This window comes from Syngnathoides biaculeatus, chromosome 14 (assembly GCF_019802595.1).
Source record: "Syngnathoides biaculeatus isolate LvHL_M chromosome 14, ASM1980259v1, whole genome shotgun sequence".
In the NCBI taxonomy this organism is placed as follows: domain Eukaryota; kingdom Metazoa; phylum Chordata; class Actinopteri; order Syngnathiformes; family Syngnathidae; genus Syngnathoides; species Syngnathoides biaculeatus.
The window spans coordinates 19,759,239-19,775,291 of NC_084653.1; the positions used below are offsets into that span (position 1 = coordinate 19,759,239).

At 44.1% G+C, this 16,053-nt stretch overlaps 1 protein-coding gene across 6 annotated transcripts in view; it reads left to right on the plus strand.

Annotated features, from left to right (window-relative positions):
- The window catches only part of sema5ba (sema domain, seven thrombospondin repeats (type 1 and type 1-like), transmembrane domain (TM) and short cytoplasmic domain, (semaphorin) 5Ba), an 88,018-nt gene extending 74,222 nt beyond the window's left edge, over window positions 1–13,796 (plus strand). For 3 of the 6 annotated variants that reach the window (XM_061841975.1, XM_061841976.1, XM_061841977.1), the window contains 6 exons: window positions 1,115–1,285; window positions 2,845–2,895; window positions 3,204–3,341; window positions 5,735–5,779; window positions 7,655–7,860; window positions 11,776–13,794. In XM_061841975.1, coding sequence (XP_061697959.1) covers window positions 1,115–1,285; window positions 2,845–2,895; window positions 3,204–3,341; window positions 5,735–5,779; window positions 7,655–7,860; window positions 11,776–11,952 — 788 coding nt within the window. In that variant the 3' untranslated portion in view covers window positions 11,953–13,794. Of the gene's footprint in view, window positions 1–1,114; window positions 1,286–2,844; window positions 2,896–3,203; window positions 3,342–5,734; window positions 5,780–7,654; window positions 7,861–11,775 lie in introns of all 6 variants that reach the window. The other 3 variants (XM_061841972.1, XM_061841978.1, XM_061841974.1) reach the window with 3 other exon arrangements.
- Window positions 13,797–16,053: the final 2,257 nt, after the last annotated feature.

Below are 16,053 nucleotides of genomic sequence, written 5' to 3' on the forward strand. Positions count from 1 at the left end.
CGGAGGTATTTGTAGGGCAGACTTAGAGATTGTGTGGGCGGCACCATCGAGTAGTTCTAAATTTGCCCAAAACAACAATGGAAACATCTGCAACTTACCACGAGGTGTTTTCTCAGCTTTGAGGTGGGCTGAAAATATCGACGTTTTGGGCAATCGCATTTGAAGAGTTGCATGCCAAAGCTGATTAGTTTTTTGTTTGTTTTTTTTTTCTCGATTTTTGATCTGTAGGCACACTCACACAACAGTTTTTTTCCCCAAAAAATGATTCATTTTTGACCGGCTCGTGCAGGACGAATGCATGGTCATGTTGCCGTGCCAAAACACGCACCCGATGCGGAAGAGTCCAAAAGTATATGTTGATCATTGTAATGGAGTAAAAGTATGGATCTATGGCAATTGTACTGCAGGTCTGATTTTGAATTAATGATTTGATAGTTCAATATGACAAGGGATTATGGTCATTAGAATGTGTACTGAAAAAAACGTGCATATTGTAAATTGAAAATCTAAAATGTCCAAAATTGTTAATATGACTTTGAATGGTTGTCCCGATCATAAAATAAATAACTAAAAATATATATTTTAAATATCCTAAAAAGGAAACAAATATCCATGTAAGAAAATATCCAGAAAAGAAAAAAATTCTAAAAAGGAAAAAATATCCACTTAAGAAAGCAATCGCAAAAATATCCCAAGAACTATGACAAAATGTGGTGAAAACTGTTCCTATTAAAAAGTCCTCAAAAGAAAAAAATACCCACATAAGATATTCTCAATAAAAAATATATCCAAAATAGAAAAAAATGTCCCTTATAACAAAACTCCTAAAAAGTCTCAACAACAAAGTACTTTCATAGAGATAAAAGAAAAACAAAAAATATCTAAAAGAATGACTCGTACAGATAAGAAAAAATTTCTCATGAGGAAAAAAAAAAACTTTGAAAAAAGGCAGCACGTCAACTACTGCAAAATGTGGTTTGTGGCTGGTGTGCAAGATAAATTGTATTTACATTTTTTTTTTTTTTTTTAAGAGGTTTTACAGTAAAAGTGTGTGTGGGGGGGGGTACCACAGTAGTAAACACGCATGTGATGGGGCGCCGCTTTGCGCTTGCAGTGAAGGGCGCGTGGTCGTGCTGGTCGTCGTGGTCCGAGTGCTCGGCGGGCTGCGGCGGGGGCCACTACCAGCGCACCCGAGCGTGCAGCAGCCCGCCGCCGGCAGACGGGGGGGACATCTGCCTGGGTCTCCACACCGAGGAGGCGCTCTGCAACACGCACGCTTGCCAAGGTGAGACACACCACCAGCACGATAAAGTCGATTCCACAGTGTAGTTCTTTTTTTTTTTTTGGGGGGGGGGCTTTTCTTCTTTATAGGATTTAGTTTTATTCGTTTGAGGACATTTTTTCGCTTTCATTTACTGTCTTAGAGACATGATTATTTTTGTCCTTAATGTTGACATTTTTCTTATGGGAATAAAAATTATTTCTAGGATATTTTCTTTTTTTTTTTCTTATGATTTCTGTCTTTGGGGGGGTTTAGTTGTCAGTCCAGCTGTGATGGGTTCAAATGCCCTGAGAAGGAAATTAGCAGGCTGAATTAGGAAGATATATTCGTAAACTTGTTGTATGGATGTTTGAGTTTTTTTTATTTATTTTTATTTCATTTGTATATTTATGTCACTAGAATGCTGTCTTGCGTGGTGATTTTTTTTTCTTTTACTTTTTTCCCCCCTATCATGATATTTTCTGACAACTCTTAGGACAGACAAAAAGTCAAGTGTGTGTTTGCACGTTTGACGCTTTGTGCTCAAATTGTCCTGTCTCTCGTCAAGTCGGTCCCCCCCCCCCACCCGCCCCCCGTGCGCTTTTCAGTTGGAATGATCCCACCTGCCAATCAAGGGCACACCCCCACTCCCCTTTGTAATTACTAACCGGCAGCGAAGAAAAGGTAAATGACTTCCTGTCGTTGTTGCACCCGCCTGCGCCGAGATGCTAATCGGTCGCCTTTGATCAGCTTTTGGCTCTCTGGCATTCTGTCAATCGACCCTTCGCTACACGGCCTAGCACGCCGCGGCGGCCATTCGCTAATCAGCCATCAAGTTTCTCAGACTGTCAGTCGTGGCCATCATTAAACGGTAATGAAGGGTGGCAGGACGATCTGGTGGTCCGCTCTAATGTTTGAGCCGCAGCCCTGAGGTCGAGGCTCAGAGAAGGAAACAGAATACATGGCCATTGTTGTCACTGATGCACGTACAGGAAATATATTTATATATCTTCCCACGGCACGATGGATTAACTGGTAAAGCGCTGGCCTCACATTTCTGTGGACCCTGGTTCCATCCCGGCCCCGCCTGTGTGGAATTTGCATGTTCTACCCGTGCCTGCGTAGGTTTTCTCCGGGCACTCCGGTTTCCTCCCGCATCCCAAAAACGTGCCCCATTAATTGGACAATCTAAATTGCCCCTAGGTGTGATTGTGAGTGCGGTTGTTTGTCTCGATGTTTCCTGCGATTGGCTGGCAGCCAGTTCAGGGTTTACTCCGCCTTCTGCCCTTTGACAGCTGGGATAGGCTCCAGCACTCCCACTTGTGAGGATAAGTGGCAAAGAAAATGAATGGATGGATGGATGGATACCTGCCCACTGTAGTGACTGATGCACAGCTTTGACATTAAGACTTAAATGCATATAATTTAGGTTTGAACTTGCTGACTGCTGTGCTTCATGATGTCTACCTTTGATTTATACTTTGGAAGAGCATTTGAATATAATTTTTTTTTGATGAAATGTAGGATTGGGTGCACAGATCAGGGATTACAGTGCAGTCGTGTGTTTGTGTGTGCATGCCTAGATGCGTGTTGGGCCCCAAGGGAGCAGATGGAGGTGCAGGCTGACGGTGGAGGTAAACTCATCCTCCTCCTCCCCCTCCTCCTCCTCCTCCTCCCCCGGTCTGCTTCTGCTCACTCCACAAAAACAGAAACTATTCTCTGATTTGATTTCGGCGTAGTGTCAATTTTGCTCTTTTTCCCTCTCGGGGTCGAGGTTTCGTTTCCTTCCTACTCACCGTCTCCAGTGTGCGCTGAACACAATTTTCACCTCCCAATTCCTGGTGCTGTGTCTGCTGGCTTCACGGGGAACCTTTTTATTTTCCTCCTTTAGTGGGTCCACAGATCTGGGTTTGGTCTTTACAGTGATGTTGTTTGTGTCCAGGCGGCTGGATGGCCTGGTCGCTGTGGTCGGCCTGTGACAACTCCGGGGTCCAGATGAGGACCAGAACGTGCGGCTCTGCCGGGGGCACCCCCTGCGTGGGCAACGCCACTCAGCGGAGGGACTGCAACGAAATACCTGGTGAGTCAGCAACTTGTCTTACATTTGAGATGCTGATCCATCCTTGACACCGAAAATACATCCAAATTGATTTATTAACAATATAGCATTATGATTGTATGTTCCAAACATTTAGCAGTATAGTAATCCCTCGTTTATCACGAGGGTGCTGTATGAATCTCCTCAGTCCTGCACATATTGTTTCCTTGACTCTTATTAACCTCTACCATAAATTGTCCTGTATTCTTAAAGACTTTCATATACTTAAACGTACACAATAAGGATTGATTTTTGCCATAATGACCCCCAAGCACGACAAAGTTGCCTTCCTTCAGCACGTGGAAAAGTTGCATCTTTTCTGCTCCATAGCTGCTGCTAACATCTTCGACTGCCGCTAACCTTAGAAGGCACAAAAAGTTTGAACTGCATCATAGGGCTTGAAATATAGAATTGTAATGTCTTCCAATGATACACGAAAAAATGTTAGTGTCTCGAGCTCACATTTATTGATAAAGTAACGAAAGCCTGTGTCATGAACCAGCGGTGCAAGGCTGGACCCAAATGGAGGACTCCGAGACGAGGGCATGATGTTCGGCATGGTTTTATTCAAAGCTGAGGTCACAAGCAGTCCGAGAAGGCAGAGGCACAACAACGCTAGGCTATTAGCAAAACTCAAAAACATGAAGCGAGGTCTGATGACTAGGAGGCAAACTTGGAAACATGAACTAAAACGGGACTAAACTATGGTGGCACAGAATCGCCGTGACGAGGATAGCGCACACTACACTTTCTCTCGGTGGTGGAGATTCCTGCTGGCAGTGAACGCAACTCACTAACTCAAGGCAACGAACTGGCAAATGCCAGTGACAAAACTCCAATTTAAATACTTGGTATAATCACAGTGCCTCATGCGAAACATCTGTGGGCGTTGACAGATGTCAGAGATGAGACCGCCCAAAGCGGTGGCCAGGCCACGCCCCTCTTGGCCGTGGTCCATTCTTGCTAATGACAGCCTGGAAGTAACTGCTGCCCAAAAAGTCATCTCTACGCGAAACGATGCATTTAGGTAGTCACAAATTTCACTGCTCAGCAGGGTATTTTAATTTCTTGCTCATTTTCCTACAACAAATAAAAAATATAAAGAAATCCCATAATATGGTGAATGATCAGCACTATAAATCTGAGTTCCAAAAATCACAATGAACTGAATCCGCTGTATGGCAATTGTGATCAAGTGAGGGATTAGTGTTTATGGCAGGCTCATATTAATACAAGAGCTTTGGTTATTTCTAAATATTTGGTTACTATTTATTGTCTCCACTCAAGAAGACATTATTGACAATTGGTTTTGTGTTAGGGAAGTTTAGGGTTCAGGTTTAAAGAGATTTAAGGTTAGTATGGTTAGTGAGGGATTAAGATTATTAGCGCTACGGGTCAGGGTTAGTTAGTTAATTTTATTTATACAACAGACGTTATCGCAGAGCATTTTACAAAGAATGACACCCAAAGAAATATGAAAGCCAACTGGACCACACACGAGCAAGCACGCGGCGACAAAGACAAGGAAAAACTCCTTCTCTGGAAGAACCCTTGGACAGAAATTGGGCTCTACAAGGAGACCGTCTGCGTAGGATACTTGGTTTGAGATGGAGAGACAGAATTGAGGGACAGATCTTAGATAGAAGAAGAAAACAGGGTGGAGTGGTTGGGGGAGGGGGGGACGATGGCAAGTTGTATCAACAACAGTAAGAGAGCAGTAATGATTACAACTGGTCTGCTCCAAGACCTCCGTTCTCACGATTGCCAAGAACAGAGAAATATGAAGGCACTGTCGACATGATTAGAATTAGGGTTTTAGTTTGGGTTCATGGGGATAAAACTGGGCCTAGTGTTAAGATTTAAGGGTTAGAGTTAGTAAAGTTTAGGTTAGGTTATAGTTTAGGATTAGTAGGGTAGGGATTAGGAGCTCTAATTAGTTGGGTAAGAGTGAGTCGTTCAAATTTGGTGGAGTTTGGATGAGGAATTATGGTGAGTAGGGTTGATTTCACGTTTGGAACTGAGATTTAGGGACTATCTTTAGGAGTTAGTGATAGTTGTCCCGTAAGTGACACACACGTCTTCAGCCATCATGTTTACTTGATTGAATCACTTGAGAAGGTTGTAATCCTTTGTGGCCTCGTTAGATAAATGTTGCGCCGTAATGACATCAAGACGGGCCGCCACGCAATTTGCGTTGTGTCTTGTTGTTGTTTCGTCTCCATGGAGCAAAGCATCTTGGACGCCATCGTCATCGTCGCTGCATGAGTGTCCCCCCCTGGCGCCTTCGTTGTGATGCAACGCATGTGCATGCGTGTGCGCGTGTGTGTGTGTGTGTGTGTGTGTCTGACCGTGTGCTCCTGTCTTCCTCTCTGCAGTCATCCTCCCCGCATCGGGCTTTGACGAGGACCGACACTGTGGAGGTAAGTGGATTAGATGTGGTTCCAGAAGCCCCCCCACTCCCTCCCTCCTGTCCCACCTCCCATCTCACGCACGTTCTCACGCTTGCTACATACGTGTACATCGTCGTGTGCATGTCGTCTCTGTCCTCACTCGAGTTAATCTGCACAAGAGTTAGTTCTCTACTAAATTTAACCTTAGAAGTAGTGGTGGTTACTAGTCTTGTGGATATTCTTGTAATATAACCAAGTGCAAATACTTTGTAACTGAGTAATTTCATGTGTGTGCATTTTACTTTGTTCTCAATATCGCTGGCAAGATTCACTTTTATTCCTCTAACAATATTTATTACTGTGTTATGGATGGAGAATATAGTTACTTTAGAATAGTATGACTCAAGTGAATTATGTAAAAACTATTCCTCCAAATAATTACTTGAGTAAGCGTATTTAAGTATTCAGTGGGGAAAACAGTAAATGAGTAACCGGTGAATAACTGATAATAAATAGAAGATATTTCCCAACAATATCATTTGAACATAAACCATAACAAAAGAAGATTTTCTTTCTTTTTTTTTTTGTTGTGGATGATTTTAACTCATTTCCACACGTGAAACATCTCAATAACCTCAGCAAGCACAGATGTCATAATCATTCTTTTCAGCTGTTTTTACCCAGTTTCACAAGAAAAAAAAAATAAGTCGGTTTGAAAATTTTGCATACACTCGTGCAAATCTGTTGCATTTAAATGACCTTGAAAAGTACAATTCATCCCCAAATATTATTATTGCAAATGTAACGGAGTGGCGGCACAGTGGATCAGTTGGCCTCACAGTTGTGAGGACCCGGGTTTGATCCCAGACCCACCTTGTATGGAGTTTGCGTCTTCTCCTGCATGGTTTTTCTCCGGGCACTCCGGTTTCCTCCCAAATCCCATGGACACTCTAAATTGTCCCTAGGTGTGATTGTGAGTGCAGGTGTTTGTCTCTATGTCCCCTGCGATTGGCTGGCAACCAGTTCAGAGTATACCCAACCTCCTGCCCTTTGACAGCTGGGATAGGCTCCAGCCCTCCATCCGACCCTTGTGAGGATAAGCAGCAAAGACTTGCGAAAATGGATGGATGGATGTAACGGAGTAAATCGCGAGAGGCGTATTAGGTGCGGTTTAAACAATTGCGAGAGTGGAGAAAGTATTCCTGCGTCATCTGATGTGCTATGGTGCCCGCTACCAGGAACTCATGGAAATGCGATGCGGGTTATCAGGAAGTCTTTATATGGGTGCAAGAAAAGTGGGTCGCTCTATCTGTCGTTCCTTCTAGCCTGAGGGCAGCGGTTGCGAATTTTACTCACTTTTAGAGATGTTGAGCTACACTAATGAAGTACATGAAATACATCACACTTGTAATACTTAAGCACATTTAGTATCAGAACATTACCTTTTGATCCCGGATTAAAGAAAATATGAGATACTTTGGACTTTGAGTCAAGTAACTGTGTCTTTAATTCACCTCTAAAGTTCTTTTGTGTGGAGATACTTCTACTTTTGTGTGTGTATTGCTTTTAGATGTTCGGGTGGCGCTAGGGTTAGAGATTTGTTAGAGGTTTTTAGGGTTAAGATTTAGCCTTGCAAATATTAAGTTTGATCTCCATAACAGCACCATCATCGGACGGCTTGCTTTGAAATATCATTCACTTCATTCGGGATTCATAATTTTACGAACGTTCATTTTCCCGTGTGCAACATTTGAGTAGAACAAGACTTAAAAAGCGAACCAATCTTCTCCAAAATGTCTCCTAACTCATTGTAGTTTTTGCACAATCTTGCTAACGCACCGACGAGCGCTTTAAGATGAACTTTTTTTTTTTTTTTTCGTCTTTTTTGTCATCATCGCCGAGCAGCGTTCACGTCCATCCACCTGATCGCGACCGGGGTGTCCTGCTTCCTGGGCGCGGGCCTCCTGTCCTTCCTGGTCTACGTGTACTGCCAACGCTTCCACAAGCCGTCGCAGGAGTCGGCTGTCATCCACCCGACCACGCCCAACCACCTCAACTACAAGGGCAACGCCACGCCAAAGAACGAGAAGTACACACCCATGGAGTTCAAGGTCGGTGAAGGATGCGCAATTTGCCATCAGCGAACTGTCCAGTATCCGATTTCAAAGCATTTTTGAAAGCACACCTTCAAAATAGTCACGATGAAACGCCTTATCCAATGCCTTTTGTCCCTCTAAGGAAGCGGTCGGGAACCTTTTTGACTGAGAGAGCTATGAGTGCCAAATATTTTAAAACGTAATTTCAAAAGAGCCATGCAATATTGAAAAAACTAAATACAGGTGTATTTGCGCATTTATGTCGAACCAAAACTTTTACAGTACAATACAGTCTCTGAATTCTTTTAAATAAGATTATGATGTTGCTAACCAATGATGACAAAAGCACTTCTTACCATTAATGCCGCTTCAGGTGCTTCCTGGTTTTGCTAATGGCTTGACAGTCTGTTTCATACACTGTCAGATTAATCTTCACGCAGGCGTTGAGATTTCCATCCGTTAATCGTGAACGTAATACAATTTGATTTTCTATCATGCTAGTAGGATGGTGAACAGTTCTTGCCAACAAAGGCGTGTCTTTTATTCGTTTGATTATCTCGTTTTGATGAGAACTTGACAAAATGTTGATTGGCAACGTCGAATACGAACGCTTTGGCATACTCCGCGTCTGTGGATTTAAACACACAGCAGAACCTTCCATCTCCGCAATGGCTGCCCATTCTTCCCCACATCTAACTACGGCAACGCCACTCGGACAAACCATCTCTGCGTGACCAAAATCACATGGACAGCGTGTCGTTATGAGGGCTCGGCGAGCCATATGCAACCACCAAAAGAGCCAGGTATGGCTCGCGAGCCATAGGTTCCCGACCGCTCCTCTAAGGCCACCGTATTCAGGGCGGCCTCTGGGGCTACGCTAAACACGCTTTTTCAAATTTGCTTGCGCTCTAATTACTGCAATCGCCAGTCGTAACTTTAGCGGCGCTTTACTGGATTTAGGACTCCAGCCCCCCGCCTCCCCATCAAATAGTCTGCGATTGAGCCTCCATGCTCACCACCTGCAAGATTTAAGAACCATAAATGTGCTCTCATGTTTTATTTACTGCTTTTGCCGGCGCATTCATCCCAACGCACCAGGATGAATCACCTGCTCACTTTGCGGCCTTATTAACGAGCGACATTAGCGTGGCGCCGCTCACGGGTTCCGCTCCCGGCATCCTTGGACGCGCTTTTTTTTTGTTTCATTAGTTAACCCACTAGAGGTTATTACAAATGCTTCCTGCTTTGGTTGCTACTTTTCTTCACGGAACTTCCTCTGAAAGCACCGGCGTCATTTTCCCGCCGCGTTCTCGTCACCGCAAGCCCTCTTTGACGTACAAATGAGTTAAACGCAGTGTTTAGCCACGCTACACGTTGACCGATTTTCCCTTGGAGTAGGCGGGACCGGAAAGAAAGGTCAAACGACTCTTAACAATCCCCTTAATTAGCTACCCGACTACGCTAATGATGAATCCTGGCTAAATCGATCTAATCTCGACGTGTCGTGACGAGGCGCCCCCACGCAATCGGGGATCCGAGACCGGAGCAAAAGCGGCGTGTGGAAATAAGACGAGACGAGTTATTGGGGAAGTGTTGTATGGTGAATCATTCATTTTCACTGCCACTCTCCACCCACACTCAAATGATAAAATATATATATATAACCCTTTGTGGTTTTGCGTCACCCATCTGTCAAGTATATCCATCCATCCATATTCTTAGCCGCTTATCCTCACAAGGGTCACGGGGAGTGCTGTAGCCTATCCCACCTGTTAACGGGCAGGAGGCGGGGTACACCCTGAACTGGTTGCCAGCCAATCGCAGGGCACATCAAGACAAACAGTTGCACTCACAATCACACCTACGGGCCATTCAGAGTGTCCAATTAATGTTGCATGTTTTTGGGATGTGGGAGGAAATTGGAGAAAGCCCACGCAGGCACGGGGAGAACATGCAAACTCCACACAGGGGGGTCCGGGATCGAACCCGGGATCTCAGAACAGAAAAAGTTCCCTTTTGAACGACACCTGGAAATGAACAAAGCGGCCCTTCAATTAAATCAACTTTTATTGAATTTCATGTTTTTCAGTCCAACTGGCCTCTGGGATTGATTTCATTTTTTTTTTTTTTTTTTTTTTTGTGGGGTGTTCTCAGAAGTATCCTTGGAAATGCCCCCCCTCTAAAATGGCCCCTTCAAACCACAATAGCAGACTTTGTATCTTTTCTGAAGTAGCTTCTTGATCAACCGAATTTCACATTGCTCAGTGAAAACTGGGGGAAATTTTGCAAAATTTAGGAGATGAGTTATTAGACGTTATTTTAGGGCGAGTCATCAAACCTTGCTGCCCTGCGCACAATGACAAAAATGCAAAATGTTGCCATTTAGTGTCGCCCATCTATCCAGTGCACAATGCTGTAATTTGACAGCAATTTCGCAGTATATGTTGGACGAGAGCCATTTCAAAGGTGCCCTGGAAACCTAAAAATGGCCACTTCTAACCAAAATGGCAGGCATGACTTCTTGAAACAATAGACGCTTCTGGCAAATTTCTTGTTCCTTAGTGATTTTTTTTTTTTTATGTGCTACGTTATTAGTTTCCTGTCTTATGACCAAAACTAAAAATTCAACAGTTTTTGTTAATTTAATGTCTGTCTTGTACTTGCGCTTCGAATTTGATCTCCTCGGAGTTCCATTTTAAAAGGACTCCTGGAAATAGCCCAAAGGCGCTCAAAACGCCGCAAAATGTCCAACCTCCGCTCTCTTGGTCTTGTCGAGATCGCCCAGTTTGTTGTCCATTAGTGCGCTGAGTACCTTTGACACGAAACTCGATTACATTTGTTACACTGATTTGCTCGAGCCCGTGCGAACACTGGCCAACTAAATGCATCTGCCACGATCAATTTCTCACCCATAATGTGTGTCTTTGTTTAGCGCGCGCACTGTAAATAAAATAAATCGAAAGCTTTCTTCGCCCGCTTGACGTTGACGCGTTTCGGGGTGTTGTTAAAGGTCTCGTTTTAGTTTGCGCCGTGACGGTAAATGTTAGTAACTTGTATACGTGCTACCAAATAAGGTGTTTTAAGGTCAGGTGTTGCATTCAGGGCCACGAGGGAATTTCCCACCTGGAGCGTCAATCGTTTAAAGGGTATGGAATGTCTAATTTATAACGCAAATTATCTTATCTAGACGAAAATATATGTTCAACTGCTCCATAAAATGCATATCCTGTTCAATGTTTTTACCACAAAATATAAGCGTTTATGAATTGAAGTCCGTGAACTTTGACCTGGTTTCTCTTACCTGCAAAACGACTCATTTAGCGGGCGGAGCTCTGACGTCATAAAATCTGGGAGGGGCTGTTTTGGAACGCTGAAGAAAAACCCATTCGTTTCGAGAATTCCTCAGTGATTGTAAGCTGAAATAATGAAGATAACCTGATAACCTTTAACGCCTTCATCAAGCTCAGATTCTTCACCGTCTTCGTGGGACCCTTCAGAATAATGTTCATCGCTCGAAGTATCGGAAAATTCATCAGCGTTCTTCCAGTGTGTTCCTACGGGATCCATGTTGTCGTCACGACGTCCTACTTCACGTCCCTGATCGGCTGTTTTCGCTTCGTTTTTGACGAACCCAGCAATGTGCGATCGTTTGTTGAAAATAATCGAAAAATAAAAATGTTTCCTACATAACGGATTTAAGATTCGTATTCAGCATAAAAACTATTAGCAAAAAGGAAACATTTTACCCATACTGTACAGAGTAAGAATGTCCTAGTACAGATATCAGGTATCGGTTTTTATTCTAAAGTATTGTGTACGTTGCTCGGTAGATGCTTATTTGAAGGCATTGGGTACATCGCTTGGCCGATACCGGCGGCGGGTAAGCGTATGAAAATAATTTTTCTTTCCATGTGCGTTTTTCCTTTTCAGACGCTGAACAAGAACAACCTTCTGCCGGACGAGCGCTCCAACTTGTTCCCGACGTCCGTGCAGCAGGCCAACGTGTACACCACCACGTACTACCCGCCCGCCCTCGGCAAGTTCGACTACCAAGCCAACGCCTCGCCGTCGCCCTGCCGGACCTACACCCACGCCAACAATAGCTGAGGCGGCTCGGGACCCCCACCCCACGGTGACCGATCGGGCGAGCCTCCTTTTAGGACACGACGAGACGGAACTTTCCGGGAGGAGAGCGAATGGCTTTTTTGGGGGGGGGACGAAAGGGACGACGGGAACCCGTTGTATGGAAGAATTTAAAAAAAAAAAAAAAAAAACTTTCAAAAGTCCTGCTGATGCCCGCATGGGGCCACGTGTACATAATCCCACCCTCCGGGACAAAGACTCCAACGGATCGTCCGATCGGACGGCTCCGAGGCAAAATAGCGCGGCGGTCATATCAAATATGGCCACCGTGCTGCATTAATAATAAGCTAGTAGATAAGGTGAAACTTTTCTTTCTTTTTCTATGATGATTCACTGAAATGGTTGAAAGGAGAAAGGAGGGCTTCGAGCCTTGCCTGCGTTAGGCCGTTAAAGTCGGGTTTTAAGTACTGTACGGGCTTAAACCTTCGAATTGGGGTGTCGAGACGGGCTCGGGTTTCAAACTTGGGTTGGGTTTTCAAACAAAGCTTGGGGTTTGAACGTTAATAACCCATTCGTGGGCAGCGTCCCATTTTTGGGACATCATTATTTTCACGCATTAAAGCCTCCATTTTTTTCCCCATTTCCCCGTTTTTTTTTATTTGGGACGATCTACTAAGAAAACCCAAGTACCCTCTCGCGGGCAGCGTCCCATTTTTGGGACGCTATTATAAATGAGTAAAGTTATCATACAACTTAACCATAAACGGAAAAAGATTGTGGCCCGTTAGGAGACTTTATTTGAATAAGGCAAAAAAAACGCCACCCTGCCCATGAATGCGTTAAGACACCAAGCCTTATTTTTAAGTTAAAACAAAGTGGGGGGGTCCAAAGTAGCGCTTAAGGCCGGGGTTAGAAATTTAACATGACCCAAGCTTGACGCCCGACGTCGTGACCCGACTCTGTCTTTTCTTCTGATATTTCTTAAAGCTCTTTAGGACCAGTAGCATAGATCCACTAACTCTTCTTCTTTGTTGGTAACGCCAATATGGGTAGTCTTTGTTTTTCTTTGTGTTCCTGTGCATGTGCACACACACGCACACACACACACGAAAGCATCCACCGTATTTGATTCCAATGGCGTTAGGGCAGGGGTCACCAACGCGGTGCCCGCGGGGACAATTTAAGGCGCCCGCGAGGCATGTTCTAAAAATACCACAGCTTTAAATTTTGAATCTGACCTGCTTGTTATTTACATTTTTAAAATACCTGTAATGTCACGTGATACAAACAATTAAAACAAAAATATTTGAGGTATGTATAGGTTTGCTGCGAACAAGTCACGTAGCCCTTCGTACAATCAGTTCTGACGCAGTAGCCCTCAGCCTCAAAAAGGTCGATGACCCCTGCGTTATGGTATTTCTATGCGTGTGTGCGCGCGTGTGTGTACACACAGCGTCGTTCCCGTCAAAAGCCTGTGAGTGCACATGTATGCATACATGTATGTACCCGTATGTCGTATCGAGTGTTGTTTTTAGGAAAGCCTTTTAGTTGACGCGCAAGCACACACAATAAAATGCGTTGGGACTGCCGTGTGAGTGTTTGTGTGCGCGCGCGCCAGTTGTTTTCTATGCAAGTTGGCGTAGATGACGACGACGAAGACGAGGATGAGGAGGAGCGAGTGGGCGGGCGGTCAGCCGGCCGCCCTTTTGTCTGCTCGTTGGTCCACACTGTGAATCTTTTTGCTACTTTCTATTTTTATACCAGCAGTTAAAGGACAATAAAACTTGTTGGTGACAACCAGCGAACGCAAAGGCGGGCGGATGCTTTGGTGCTGCTTCTTCTTTTTTCGTCGCTTTGCTTGTTTCAGGGGTTTCAAGGCAGGGTTTGGCCTTCAAATTAAAGGTTCGAGATGGGTTAAGATTTCAAATCAGCATCCGAAAACCGGGGTGAGGGTGTCAAAACAAAGGATTAGGGTTTAAACGTTGGGCTTTCGAAGTTGGAGGTAAGGTTTTCAATTTGGGTTTCAAACTGGGGGTTGAAAACGCCACTTCAGGCACTGGTGTCAAACTCAAGGCCCAGGGGCCAGATCTGGCCCGCTGCATGGTTTTACGGGGCCCGCGGAGCCAAATCTAGAGTGTCAGTTTCCGTGATTCTTGTAAACACCAAAATTTCAAATTGACATGCATCATAAATGATAAACTTGAGCTATTATAAGGATATTTGTGTTACCAAACGTGAATAGTTGAAAAACACATTAACCTTGATGTTTGAGTCAAAAACTACTTTATAAATTGATGAGATGACTAAATATTTTTGTTTCACAGTCATAAAGGCCCTCTGAGGGAAACCAGAACAATAATGTGGCCCGTGAGCAAAATGAGTTTGACACCCCTGACTTAAGGTTTTAAATTTTAGGTTTCATTTCAAATCAGGGTTATGGTTTCAAACTAGGGTCGGGTTTTTTTTTTTTTTTAGTTAGGAATAAGGTTGCAATAATAGTTCAGGTTTCAAATTGCACCTTAACACACCTAGCTGTTAAATTCCTGACGTTTGCAGAAACCACCACAATCATCGGCCTCATGAAATACGGTGACAGGTCTGCGTATTGACAGGAAGAGGAGCGACTGGAGGTGAACACGCTCAAGACTCTAGAGATGATTGAGGTCAATGATCGGGGTCGACGCAACCTGGAGCTGAACGCGCTCAAGAATGTAGAGATGATCGAGGTCGATGATCGGGCTCGACGCAACCTGGAACTGAACATGCTCAAGACTGTAGAGATGAACGTGGACTTCAGGAGGCATCTTTCCCCACAGCTGCCCTTCACGGTGTCCAACTGTTTTGTGTCAACCAACAACCTTCAAGTTCCTGAGAATTACTCTCTCAGGACTTAAAGTGGGAGACGAACATCAACCCCATCCTCAAAAAGGCACAGGAGAGGACGTACTTCCTGCGGCTTCTGAGGAATCACAGCCTGCCACGGGAGCTGTTGAGGCAGTCCCACACAGCAGTCATTGAATGAGTCCTGTGTTCGTCCATCACAGTCTAGTTTGGTCCTCTCCCAAAAAAGGACAAACTCGGACTGGAACGGCCAATCAAAACTGCTGAAAAGGTACCATCCTAACCACCCTTGAGGACTTGGACGCGGCCAGAACTAAGACAAGAACATGCAAAATCCTTATGGGGGACGCCAGATCCTGGTCACCATCTCTTCCAGGTTCTTTCCTCAGGTAGCCGCTGTCGATCATTTCAAGCTAAAACAAGCAGACGTTTCAAAACCCTTTTTCAGTCAGTTTCTTTCGGCTTGTCCCGTTTGCCATTCAACTGCTAGCGGACAGGTGTCTCTCCGTAATGTGTTTGTTAAATATTTTTATGCCTCGAATGTAGTTTTTGTCAAAACGGCTGTAAGTTGTAGTCCAAGAGGTGGCTCAAACTACCAGGGACAAATTCCTTGTGGTTTTTTTACATACTTGACAAATAAAGACAATTCTGATTTTGCACAGTAAAGACATCCGTCATATTGCATACGACGAATAAACTTGTAAAGTTATTGAAGAAAAACTTCCACTAAGACAAAGTTAAGGTGAAGATTTTGTGCAAGCGTCCTGATGGGTTTTTTTTGTTTCTTGGAGATGAAAGTCATTTTTTTTTTTTTTACAGCTGAGTGCACTCACAGTAATGGATTCTGATTACACCCACTCAACATCCCATCGTCAACACTGCCGCCATCGATGCCATTTTTTTTTTTTTATATCAATTTATATTTCTCTCCATTTGAAACAACTCCGTGATGAACGACTCACACCGCAACGGCCGGTTTTATCACTCGATGGTGTTTTGTCTCGTTTGTTCATGTTTGTGTACTGCAAGTGAATCGAACACTCAAAGTGGGCCCGTTTCGGGGCTGGGGGGGCAATTTAGACCCCCAAAAAGCAAATTCCTGAAAATAACGACAGAAGGTTAAGAGAAATGAGTTGTCACCAGAGTCCAACATGAGAAGAGTTACATTTTTCTCAATAAGTACTGACACTATTCAGAACACTCATAAAGCTACGATAATAAAGTTGCAACATAATTCAAATACTCATAATGTTAGCAAATTCTGATTTATTTATGAAGCACTTC